This window comes from Podarcis gaigeae, assembly GCF_964106915.1.
Source record: "Podarcis gaigeae genome assembly, chromosome: 8".
Lineage (NCBI taxonomy): Eukaryota > Metazoa > Chordata > Lepidosauria > Squamata > Lacertidae > Podarcis > Podarcis gaigeae.
The window spans coordinates 32,689,355-32,701,655 of NC_139684.1; the positions used below are offsets into that span (position 1 = coordinate 32,689,355).

General features: G+C 40.2%; 1 protein-coding gene across 9 annotated transcripts in view; it reads left to right on the forward strand.

The window, feature by feature from the left end:
* Positions 1-12,301, forward strand: part of PHKB (phosphorylase kinase regulatory subunit beta) — a 135,257-nt gene that overhangs the window by 86,133 nt on the left and 36,823 nt on the right. For all 9 annotated transcript variants that reach the window (XM_083750456.1, XM_083750457.1, XM_083750464.1 and 6 more), the window contains 4 exons: positions 7,486-7,541; positions 8,557-8,650; positions 10,888-10,971; positions 11,373-11,477. In XM_083750456.1, coding sequence (XP_083606582.1) covers positions 7,486-7,541; positions 8,557-8,650; positions 10,888-10,971; positions 11,373-11,477 — 339 coding nt within the window. The remainder of the gene's footprint in view (positions 1-7,485; positions 7,542-8,556; positions 8,651-10,887; positions 10,972-11,372; positions 11,478-12,301) is intronic.

Consider the following 12,301-nt stretch of genomic DNA (forward strand, 5'->3'; position numbering starts at 1 on the left):
GACTCTATGCAGGAAAATGCTGGTCTGGAAGGCTTAAGCTTCCATGATGCTGCACTAAAGCATCAAAACAGAAAATTCCCCAGTAAACTGAGCATCAGAGTGATCAAACACTCTGGCATTAAACACTCTGCTAAAATAACGGGTAGGATCCTTGCCAAATCATACTTCATAAAGTCCAGCAGGGGTTCTGGTGGAAGAGAGAAGGAGGCATTTTGTGGCAGTTCTGCCTTGCCTCATGCCACCTCCTATCCTAATCAATGGGGTCTCTCATCAAATGCCAAAGCAAGGGTTAATGTTGTGTGCCTTGAGCTCACACGCTCCCTCCTGCAATTAATCAATTACTTCTGGATTGCAGTGAACCATACTTTCCCATTATATCAGAACTGACTATTTTAACCAGGATTGTAAACCAACTCCAGACCATGTTTTGCTTTCCCTGTGGCTATGAAAATAAAACAAATCATATAACATAAGCATATGCAGGCCATATATATATCATTGATATGGGGCAAAATCTGACTTTTCTTGGTGCAAAATGTGGGTTACCTTGGAGCAAAAATTGGTAATTCCGACCCTACAGCATATAGACCTGCCTTTAAACCCATACAGGCTTGAATGAGGTTGGGTTGTGGCCATTCCCTTTGTGCAGCTGGTCATTTGGGAGTGCATCATGGCATTCTATCACCATAAAAACAAAGAAGGCACATGCTGATTTGTTTCTTCCAGCCAGCGCCATAAAATATCTTTATTCAAGCATTTCCCCTTCAGTCATAAAGCAGACAGAATCGCAAATCCAATAAATAAGTCATAAAAGGTTCCTTCCTTCCCTCCACAATGGATTCATCAGGCATTTATTAAAAGTTCATTTGCATTTAACCTTGCTTTACAACCTGTGTGTTTGAGCTGCAGTCTTCCATTGCTATATCTGATGCTGCCAAATATTCCTTAGATTAGTGATGGTGGTGAAGGTGGATGATTGTTCTGCATATTTAGGATTTGTCAAATCCCTCTGCGGGCTGGTTTAGTTATTTAAACCTGAGGTGTGGAGCCTGTCACCCTCCATATGTTGCAGTCCTGCCTCTGAATTAAACCCACAATTGCCCCACTTCTTCATACCATTAGAGGCAGCTTATAAATATGACTGAAATCATAATTTTAAAAATTGTAAAAACAAAATTGCTAAGTTGAAACTGACCACACCATTTTTCTAGCCATGTTAATATGACATTCACAGGCATGTTCATTAGCCTGTGTCACCATGTGGTTTGGGGTTCATGCAGTAAACATGCCACCATAAAGAATTCCCACTTCTGCTTTGTGGGGAAGGAGTGTTACATGTTCCTGAACAATGTGATGATGTAGCAGGTGTGTGTGCATCATTGGGTATTATAGTGTATTGCACCCAGGGACAGAGGCTGGGGAATAGATTTAGTATTGAAAGTATCTAAGTTCTTTGATCAAACTTAGGGATTGTTGCTGATCACCCAGACAGTTGCACTTTCACCTTTACTCCACCACCTTTAGAAAAGGTATGGATCCTGAGAGAGATCTGAATGGTTTTCATAGCTTTTAGCACTTTTTGATTCAACTCAGCTCTCTTGATTAAGGTCACACACCAATCACACACACACACACCAGGATTTTCTGAGAATTGTAGCTCAGAGTGTGTATTTTAGGAATCTTCAACAAAATTATTGCCACCTCACCAAACTACAAATCCCAGGTTTTCTTGGGGGACAGCTAGCTAAGGTGGTATAAAATTTGTCCGCGTTAGCAAATGTAGATGGAGCTTGAAACCACAGGGAGTGCACACTGCCTGGTTCCATCTTCAGCAGGTCTCTTGCAGTATAAGATAACAATAAAGCTTTATTTTCAAGCCTGTATTAACACTTGTAATGCTGCTTAGATCATATTCTAATGTGGGCACAGTGGCTTATTTTAACTCATGTTATAGAAACTTTGTCTCCGTACTCCTTTTAAAGAATTCTTAATGTACTGAAAAAGATTCAGTTCTAATGAAAGTACCAGGATTTACAAACAAAGCCTAACGAGCACAAATTATGCTTATATGGGGAATGAAAAACTCAAGATATTTCAGATACACACAAATAACACAAATTCCCTTGAATGTTGTATAAAATTAGATGTGCCATGTTTAAGGATTCTGACACTGTGATTGTAGATCTTTCTCCTTAAGACTCCTTGTGGGTTATGTGTCCACATTATCCTGTACAGGAAATAAGGCCTTGCTGAGTGATTTATAATGGATTGCCTTTAAATGCAGCATTATCTCTCTGGAGTGCATTAGCAGTTATTACAGCTAAAGCTAAGCCATCAAAGCCTATAGAGGCCTCTAGAATTCATTGCAGCAAAGTGACAGATTTTGAATGTGCTAGAACACCGACCAAGCACCGTTGGAAAACCACCCCAGCATAGAGCTGTGTCAACTCAGCATTCATTCTGTATGTCTATTGAAATTATAGAGTTTCACAGTGCTTTAAAGACATTTTTCTCTGATACATCTGGGCTTGTGACATCATGTAAAGTCACCATAATGTCATTTTAAGAATTTTTTTTAAAAAATTATTATTATTTTACTCTGTGATACCATAGAATGAAAATAGCACAAGGCGGAGGTGCAGTGACTGGGCTATACCTGTACTAGTCTATTGAATGGCATCTGGTCAATATTCAGTGGGAGATATTAAGGGGGTTGTTAATGGTTGGCTTGGCACTGTCAGGTGACTTGCAACACTTTGGGTTTAGAGAACTTGTGATCCTTCAGATATTGTTGGACTAAAAATCCCCAACACCCCTTACTATTGGCTGCGCTGGTTGGGGCTAATGGGAATTGGAGTGTAACAACATCTGGAGGGCCACAGGTTCTCCATCCAGCACTATAGGAAATTGCTGTTAATCTCAGGTGGCTATTGACTGACAGAGCAAAGAAGGCATTTGTGCTGTGGCTTCTGATTTAGGACTGCCACACACATACACACACACACAGAGAGAGAGAGAGAGAGAGAGAGAGAGAGAGAGAGAGAGAGAGATCTGTATTTGCTAAGATCCGTCTTTCGGAAATTCCATCGGAGTTGTGGGTGGCATAAGTGTGTTTGCCTTCCTCTGTAGCAATTCCAAGGGAGGTATTTTTTGATGATAAGTTATATTTCTTCTGAAAGTTTTGCTTGATTGTCAGCATTTGCTGGTTCAACATCCTGCAGTAGGCAGAGGCCCTGGCCTTGAAAAACGTAAGAGTAAGCTGTGCTCTTCTAAGTAGAGACATCTTGGGGCACTTTACACCTGAAACGGTCCTGCGACTGGAAAAGTTTCTGTAAGTCGTGCCCCCTAGAGAGTGGCTAAGAGCAGGGAGGCCTGATTAGGATTCGTCTCTGTCTGACTTGATTCTCCTGTTTTGGAGTAGATTAGATTCCATTTTTCTGGATGAACCAAGTTTCATTCTGGGTCCACATAAGTTCAAGTGGCTTTCCAGAAATGTCCCTCAACCAACCTTCCTTCCTTCCTTCCTTCCTTCCTTCCTTCCTTCCTTCCTTCCTTCCTTTGGACACAACTATGTATGCCTAGTCCAGTTTTTTAAAAAAGTAATGAATAAATCATGATGAATAAATATGCCTTTTTCAGATGTCTGATCTCTCACCGTCTTTATCTTTCAAAGAGTTGCTTTTGCTTTTGGGGTAATAATAAGAAGCAGCATTCCAGTTTTAAGCACCAAAGAGAGTTGTTTGCAGAGTCCTCCCCACTTCCCAGACTGACTTTTCTCACAGCCAGGCACTCTAAAATAAAAATGACTGAAGCATCAAGTCACCTAGAGAAAAGATTGCAGCTCCTTGTTGATAAAGCACTTCATCAAGTGCAGCTATCCATGAAATCCTGCTCACTAGCAAAAAGATTTAAATGAGAAATAAAAGCAGCAGCCATTTATTATCAGGCAAAACTGCAACCAGATTTTTATTCTCGACAGTATTTGTCCATTAAACTTGTGTACCGAAATTCTTTTGCTTATATATATATATATATATATATATATATATATATATATATATTTGCTTTCGTAGATTTTCACGGGTACAGGAATGCAGGTTTTGGTGTCCTCGGGTGTCTTCCCGTGTAAAAGTTGGGGTGTCTAGGCGACGTTTCGACGACCTCGTCGAAACGTCGCCTAGACACCCCAACTTTTACACGGGAAGACACCCGAGGACACCAAAACCTGCATATATATATATATATATATATATATATATATATATATATATTTATATTTTTCTTTGGGAAATAAAATGCAAAATATCAGACCAGAGCAGCTGCTTTTCTTGATTGCAAATAAGAATCTTCCTACTTCTCGCTATTTGTGAAAAACCTCCTCTCTCCCCTGCAACCCTGATTGTTATCTGAAGTACAAAATTCTTATCAAGGCCACCTTCCCAAATGACTATATTTGTCCAAACAGGAGAAAAAATGCCATCAAAAACAAGGGCACACATTTAATTACAATTCCATTTTTTGTGTCCCTCCATTTCTCCATCTTTCTGAAAGCGGCACACACTTTGTCCCGTCCCTCCCCCACCCCCCGGAATCTGGTGTAGTGAATAGCAACATCCAGAATCCCACTGTAAAGTCTGTTGTTGAGTGGTCGTTAAAAAAATAGAATAAAAGGCTTGCAACCATGGTGTCATGCCAGGCAGATCAAAACTGAATCTCCTTAATAACACCTGGAAATGGCCCACTGCAGAAGTCCACCAGTATCCGTGATTTTCCTGACTGCACTGTATGCTGTTTTGTCTGACACAGAGCTGCCTGACTGGAATTTAATCACCCCCAGTGTTCAGGTAGATGGGACTTCAGTATTCTGCTCTTGTATTCTCCCATCTCACAGACTGCAGCTGTTCCATCGGAGTAGCTGAAAGTAGTTACACACCTAAATCCAGGGCCTTTATGAGCAAGGTTGTCAATTCATTTCTAGGCAAGAGGATCCCACGCCTTTAACAGCTACATGACAGGGTGATGCTCAGCTTCCTTGCAAGAGTCGTGGGCTAATGCAGAAACACACAGAAAAAAACTAGCTTGCATATTCCTCCACAGTTACATTAGGATCCATTAGAAGGGCAAACCTCACATGGAATTGGCAACATCTGCTATAGCAAGCTATCCCCAGGGAAGCTGATTTTCTTAAAGCAGGGAGCTCTGGCTAACTGAACTTGCAGCAATGCACCCTGCATTTATTAAAAGAGAACAGCAGTGTTTGCATCCCACCGCATTACAAAATGTACACGTCAATTCACATCAGGCACCTCTGATCATGGAATGGATTGCAGCCATTTTTTCCAACGGGGTATGGCAACTATGATTTTCACTAAAAACAAACCACAATCTGTGGTAAGCAGGTGTAGTACAAGTGAAATGCATTGTGTATAGTTTTATTTATGTATTTATCTTGATTTAGAAAAATATATATACTACTTAAAAAACCCCCCACACATCTAAGTAGTGTCATCACAATGAGTTATAGCTAGCCAGTGTAAAACCCTTCATGCTAAAAACAGAGGAAATTATTTTCTTTTCTCTTAAGCTTTTTTATTGCCATCCAATTATTGATTTTTAATTTATACGGACAATTTATATGCCACTTATATTTAAACAGATCTCTAAGCAGTGTTACAACATAGCAGAAGACATGATAAAGAAAAAAATACAAAAATACAGAGAATTTCTGTAAGACACAGCTAAACTAAAGGACCCACATTCGCATCAAAATAAGTATTATTCATAAAAACCAGCTACAAAAATTCAAAGAGAGTTTACATTGTAAAACACAGTCAGTGGTTAAACAAAGTACCCTCTGTGAGGGGAGAGAGACTTTGTGCTGGCTTTTTCCGCCTACCTTGCCCCACCTTCATAAGAACTTCTTCCAGAGGAAGAACTGTGAGGGGCAAGAGACGTTGTCTGTCATCATGGGATGACCTGTTCTGCCCCAACTCCGGCCCAAGAAACCTTCAGAAGGGCATTGCTGCCATGGGCATTATGTCTATGTGTATATTAAGGAGCTGAATGGAGTGAAATATTATGAGTCATGGGGGTGGAGAGAGAGTGCATGTGAATTCAATAGTTTGTTTTCTGTTTTGCTTATTTCTGGTTGCTATTTTGTTAATGTTGTTAATATTTCATAGATTATGAATGATGCAATACTTTATGAATGCTATAATATATTATTTTCGTAGTAATTGTGCTGTTTTGCCTTTTTAGTTATTTTGTTAATAGCATTTTACTGTTATTGTTTTACTGATGATTTATAATTGTTTTGCTGTTGATTTGTTAATTCATCTATATGATTTATGCTGTATTTGTGATGCTCTGTTATGTTCTATAATGTTATTTTTTGTTTTGTTTTTGTAAGTCACTTTGCAATTCATTTAAGAATAAGAATAAGAATTTTATTATTTATACACCGCCCAGGCGCTCTGGGCAGCTTCCAGCAGAATATAAAAATATAATAAAACGTCAAATGTTAAAAACTTCCCGATACAGGGCTGCCTTCTAACATCAGTTCTTTATCTCCTTGACATCTGATGGGAGGGCATTACACAGGAATGAAAAGTGGCATGGAAATCAAATAAAACTAAACCTCTATAAACATCTGGAAATAAAATATTACAAGTGAGAATAAACTAAAAGGATCAGTTTCTGGGCAGATTGCGGGGCACAGGTTGGGGACCCCTGTAATAAGGTTTCTTTAACTTATGTTATTTAAGAATATGGGGAGGGAAACTTAAATAATTAGTGATATAACCTATTTGCACACATGCCGCACCTCAGAGATTGGCGTATGCTCGGATGTAGAAATGGACACTGAACCATACTTGTGCACTCCTTTGTAGAGATCTGATCTGCGTACTCCAAGGAATGCATGGCGGGGGGGTCATCACACTCCCATCTTAGGTAGAGGAGCTTTCTATATACTGTCAATGTACATTTTTTGCTATGAGGAGTGTGTGCAGCAGATGAAAGCAGCATTGGTGCTGGAAAATCATCAATAGACTTGCAGTTCTTGGCAAAATACATGAAGGTTTTGTTTTGTTTTGTTAATGATGCAAGGTATGCCTAATAAATCAAATGCTGTTGATTCTCTCCCCTCCCTTTGCTTTTGATGCAAAAATAGTAAAAAATAAATAAATGAAGGAACCCGTCCTTAACATCCCACTATTGCATCACTCAAAAGTGCATTGACAATTTAGCTCCTCAGGTGGCATTGAGATTTATGTGTGCTACCTCCCGGGTGCTCCATTTCCCTGTCTGCACCGTCAAATTGATTAGTGGGCAATAAAGAGCGAGGGAAAGCAGCAATGCGGCCAGATGATGTCAATCATATTAATGAATGGTTATTGTTCATGTTGTCCTTGTATCTCATTGTGGCTCACAATCAGCCAACACATTCCACCAATAAAAATGTTGGTTTTACTCTTGCGTTTTAAGGGTCCTCTCGAAAATGACCTGGTGGTCCAAGTCGCGTTGATTGCTGAAAGCCAACGGTAAGCCATTCAGATAAGTTATCTGAGTCTCAGTCTTGGATTTGAATGCATTATTTGGAGACTTGTGTGACTGAACCGGAAACTTGGTGATTTGAGACTTAGAACTGTTTTGATGGACTACATGGGATTGTGAATGCTCGAGCCTCAGAGCTGTTTTCAGGCAAAACAGTGTGCAGTATTCTTATAAGAACAATCTGCTGACTATTGGGCAGTATGAATCCCCTGGACTGACCAGACTTGCTATACATATTAGGAATATGGCTTGGTGCCTTTTCTTGGTCAAAAGAGCAGCAATTTCTGTGTGCTGAATTTCATGATCCAGCTCAAATCTTCTGTTCTAATGCTGAGTCCCCAGCATGCCTTGAGATGCCCAACTCTCTAATGGTCTCTGTCTCACCTGTTTGCTAATTTAAAAAATATATTTTTTGCTTTCTGGTGGTGTGATGCAGGGGTGCCTAAGATTTTTTTAGGGGAGGAGCTGTTTGCCTCTGTTTTACTTGTTCTGATTGGATGCAGTTGTTTTGCTTGTGGGGGTTAGTGCTGAGGATTCCCAGTTTTTCTTCTGTGAAATGAGTAGTTTGTGATGCCCACAACTGTTTATTAGATTTCCAAATGTGTCCTTGGGCTCATTATTATTTTTTTGTAGACACCCCTCCCCGACTCCAGTTAAGTTCCCCAGCTCCAGGAAATGATGGATTTTGGTAGCAACTATCGCATGTGGTCCCAGCTTGGCTCTAGTAGCCTATGATAGTTTAATTCTTTAAGGAGACATTTTGAGAAATAGGTATTGCCAAACACACATTTGCTGGCTTGCTGGCTTTAGCACATGTTCTGTCACACTAAGACATCCTATTTCTAACAGTCACATCACAGTCTTACAGCCTCTGTGGGGTGGATTGCATTCTAGGTGTGAAATCCAGTATTTCAAAGCCAGTTGCTACCAGGTTCCATATTTAATAGCAGGCTCCAGTTCTGCTGCATTTGAATTCCTTATGATTTCCGTTTTTTAAAAAAGCCTGCAGGTTTTCTTGAACACATACGGAATCCAGACACAGACTCCTCAGCAGGTTGAACCCATCCAGATATGGCCACAACAGGAGCTTGTGAAAGTAAGACATTGTTTTCAACATTATAGGTAGACCTCTTTTTTCTTTGCTTACTAAATATGCTTCCTATGCTGTGATGAATCACCTGGTGTCTGTTCCATTCCAGCGATACCTGAAACTCTCCGAAATATGTATGGTGTTGTTCAGTAAATACACATTTAATTACAAAACTGAGAATAACTTTAGAAATAAGGTGGGAATGAATCATGGTGAGATGCAGTAGATGATGTACTTTCTTTGGTATCTAGGAAATCTCTAAAAGTGTTCAGTACTTGTACTTAAGAGCAAGGAATGCTCCTAGTGCTGTTGTAATCTCAAGTTCATTGTATTGAATAATGTTATTCAGGAAATCTTCATTGAATAATGAAGCGTTCTTATCAGTATTGTTTGTCCATAAGTTTCATAATGGTGATGATAAAGCTTCACTATTCAGTAATGGACAGGATTTTTATTTTAAGGGGTGTGTGTGTGCAAAAAAATATTTCTTCTGTCTGGTATCTTCCAAGTTTCATTCTAACCACTCTTAAAAAGACAAGGGGCCACTCTCTCTGAAATCCTTTCCTGTGCTCACTTTTCTTTCCAAGTAGCTCCACACCCTCCTAGTGGGAAAGAGGGTGTTCTTTCCCTAGATATTCTGTAACGAGATGACCTTTAATTTCTAAAAAGGTCACTCTGCTGCAGAACCATTGACCATGCTCCCTGTAGTCTACTTGGCTCAGAAAGCAGCAGATGGATTGCCTTGGCAAGGGCCCTAAGAGTTAATGTGTTCAGTGAAGCTATCTTGTGTGCAAAAAGTACTAACTGGTGAGGTTTTTTTTGGGTGTTCCAGATCATTTCCCTCTCCTGTTCACATTCACTTGTCATCTCTTCTCTCAGAGACCATAAATATCCTCTTTTAGCCTGAAGGAGCATCTAATCTTAAGACCTAAGGATTAGTCATTCCAGAAACCACACCGACCCATCCCAGCTAAGACCCTGCTTCCCAAGCTAAGGGGGCTGCTATTTACCCCAGCAGCTGCTTGAAATATATGTCAATGATTTATGTATATATTCAACCATTTATACATCTATTCAACCAGTGCTCCTTTTTTGGTAAAAGAAATGAGGTGTTGGTACTCATATAGTGATAAAAGTGCTGTGAGTGCAAAAAAAAAGAGAGGTTCTGGTACTCCATATTGATGAGTACCACACACACACACAATTCAGTGAGTGTTTAGCTTATCAAGGCTTTACTTCCATCTAAATGAATGGGACATTTATTTGTTTGTTTGTTTTTAGTTTAAATTGTTGGTCGCTTTTTCACCAATGTCACTCAAATACATAAACAACATATCCACAAACAAACACATTAAAATTGTCGTAAGAGAAAACGAAGACAAATCTAAAAGACAATATTATTTTAAAAAGACAGAATTAAAACATCCTACCTGCTCAAGGCAGCCACAGATAATTAAAAGTCAAAGACCTGTTGAAAAAGAAATGATTTTGCCTGGCGCATAAAAATATGTAATTCTGGCGCAAGGCAAGCCTCTCCGGGGGGGGGGGGGCATTCCACAAGTGGGAAGCCACCACTGAAAAGGCTCTTTTCAAACCCCAACAACTTACCTGCATCATTACCTGCATCATTTGGTTGTTACTTCAATCCCTTAAGAATACTGAAGGGGATGCTTTTTGTCATTTTGCAACGACAACCCTTTACATTTCTTTGTATACAACGACAACACACACACATGTGCACACACATGTATTACAGATCCGTATAGGTGCTCATTGCACCTGGGAGAAAATTTTCCATCAGGGATTAATTCTGCTGCAAGCTGACTTTATCTTAACAGCACAAACATGCAACAGTGATTTCTTATTTTTAACATTATTTTAGGAAAACCAAACCCTGTTAGGCTATAAGGGTCCATTGGACCCCTTCCTTTAGTTGTTATGAGTCCACCTGTGCAACTCTTCTGGTCCCCCCCCCCCCCTGGGCCTCTTGCAAGCCCATTGAGGAATTTAAGTTAACATTGTATGGCCCAGTATTCCCCAATATTTATTTATGTTAGACTGTATCTTTGGACTATTATATCAATAAAAAGTATTTATGTTAAAATGGAGCCAGTTTGAAATCTTTTATTTCTAGCTAGAACTTTAAAAAGGCCTGTTGGATTCCAGTAGCAAATAAATACTGCCAAACAGCATGCAAGCTGCGTTTCGTGCATTAGACTTTGTGCATTGTGATGTTTTTACAGGCTTACTTCCATCTGGGGGTCAATGACAAACTGGGACTCTCGGGAAGACCTGACCGACCAGTAGGCTGCCTTGGAACATCAAAGGTCCGTGCAAGAAATGGCTCTTCTGCATGCTTTCGTTAGTGTGAATAGTGGAGGAGGTCTGCGTGTAAATATTGGAGGACACTTGAATTATCCTCTAAACTCTGAAAGCAATTCACATGGCTTAAGTTTACCAAAGGCTTTGCCCAGATTCTTTAAGGAAAAGCCACTTCTGTGGTTACTTGCCTGAAAACTTTCATGCATATGATAAAGTCAGGCACTTGCCTATGAAAGTTTATGCCACACTCAAAATGGAGATAAAAGCTTCCTTCATTTGCATGATTTGTCTTAGTGCCGATTTTTAATTATAAAACATAATATGAATTTTTCCTTCTTCATAAGATTTGGTTAATAGTATCCTATGTACAGTATTAAAGGATATGTTTGTTTTTCTCTTTCGGCAGATTTATCGAATCCTTGGCAAGACTGTTGTTTGCTACCCAATAATCTTTGATCTAAGTGATTTCTTCATGTCTCAGGATGTGATGATGCTGATTGATGACATTAAGGTAGGTGTAAATGTGCACATGTAAAACTTGGTGCCCATTAAATGTTTTACATTTTAAAACTTAGGCAATGGCTTGTTAGGCTGCAACCCTGATAAGGAGGGAACACAGTTTTCATTTTGAGGCTACAACTCCATGTTTGCTTTCTTGAAACTAAGCATCACTGTCTTAATACTGGGGAAGCCAGAATTGGGGGTGCACGGATCTCATGTTCACAGCACAGTGAATGTTGCTGCATTTGGAGTTGCACAAGAACATCAGTGGGGTTTGCATGCCTTTTCCTACACAGATGTAGAACATTTCCAACATTTCAAATGACATATCTAGGGTAAACATGAAGGCAGAGGATAGACAGCCTTGAGAAAGGGCAACTACAGCAACCATTGGGACACGGGTGGCGCTGTGGGTTAAACCCCTGAGCCTAGGGCTTGCCGATCAGAAGGTCGGTGGTTCAAATCCCCGTGACGGGGTGAGCTCCCATTGCTCGGTCCCTACTCGAAAGCACGTCAAAGTGTAAGTAGATAAATAGGTACCGCTCTGGCAGGAAGGTAAACAGCGTTTCCGTGCGCTGCTCTGGTTTGCCAGAAGCGGCTTAGTCATGCTGGCCACATGACCTGGAAGCTGTATGCCGGCTCCCTCAGCTAATAAACTGAGATGAGCGCTGCAACCCCAGAGTCGGCCACGACTGGACCTAATGGTCAGGGGTCCCTTTACCTTTACCTTTACAGCAGTCATTGGAAAGTATTGCAGAGTAGTCACCCACTATCACCCACTTTGTGAAATTCAGAATTATTTGCAGTGTTCTGTGCTATGGGAGAGAAGGCTGG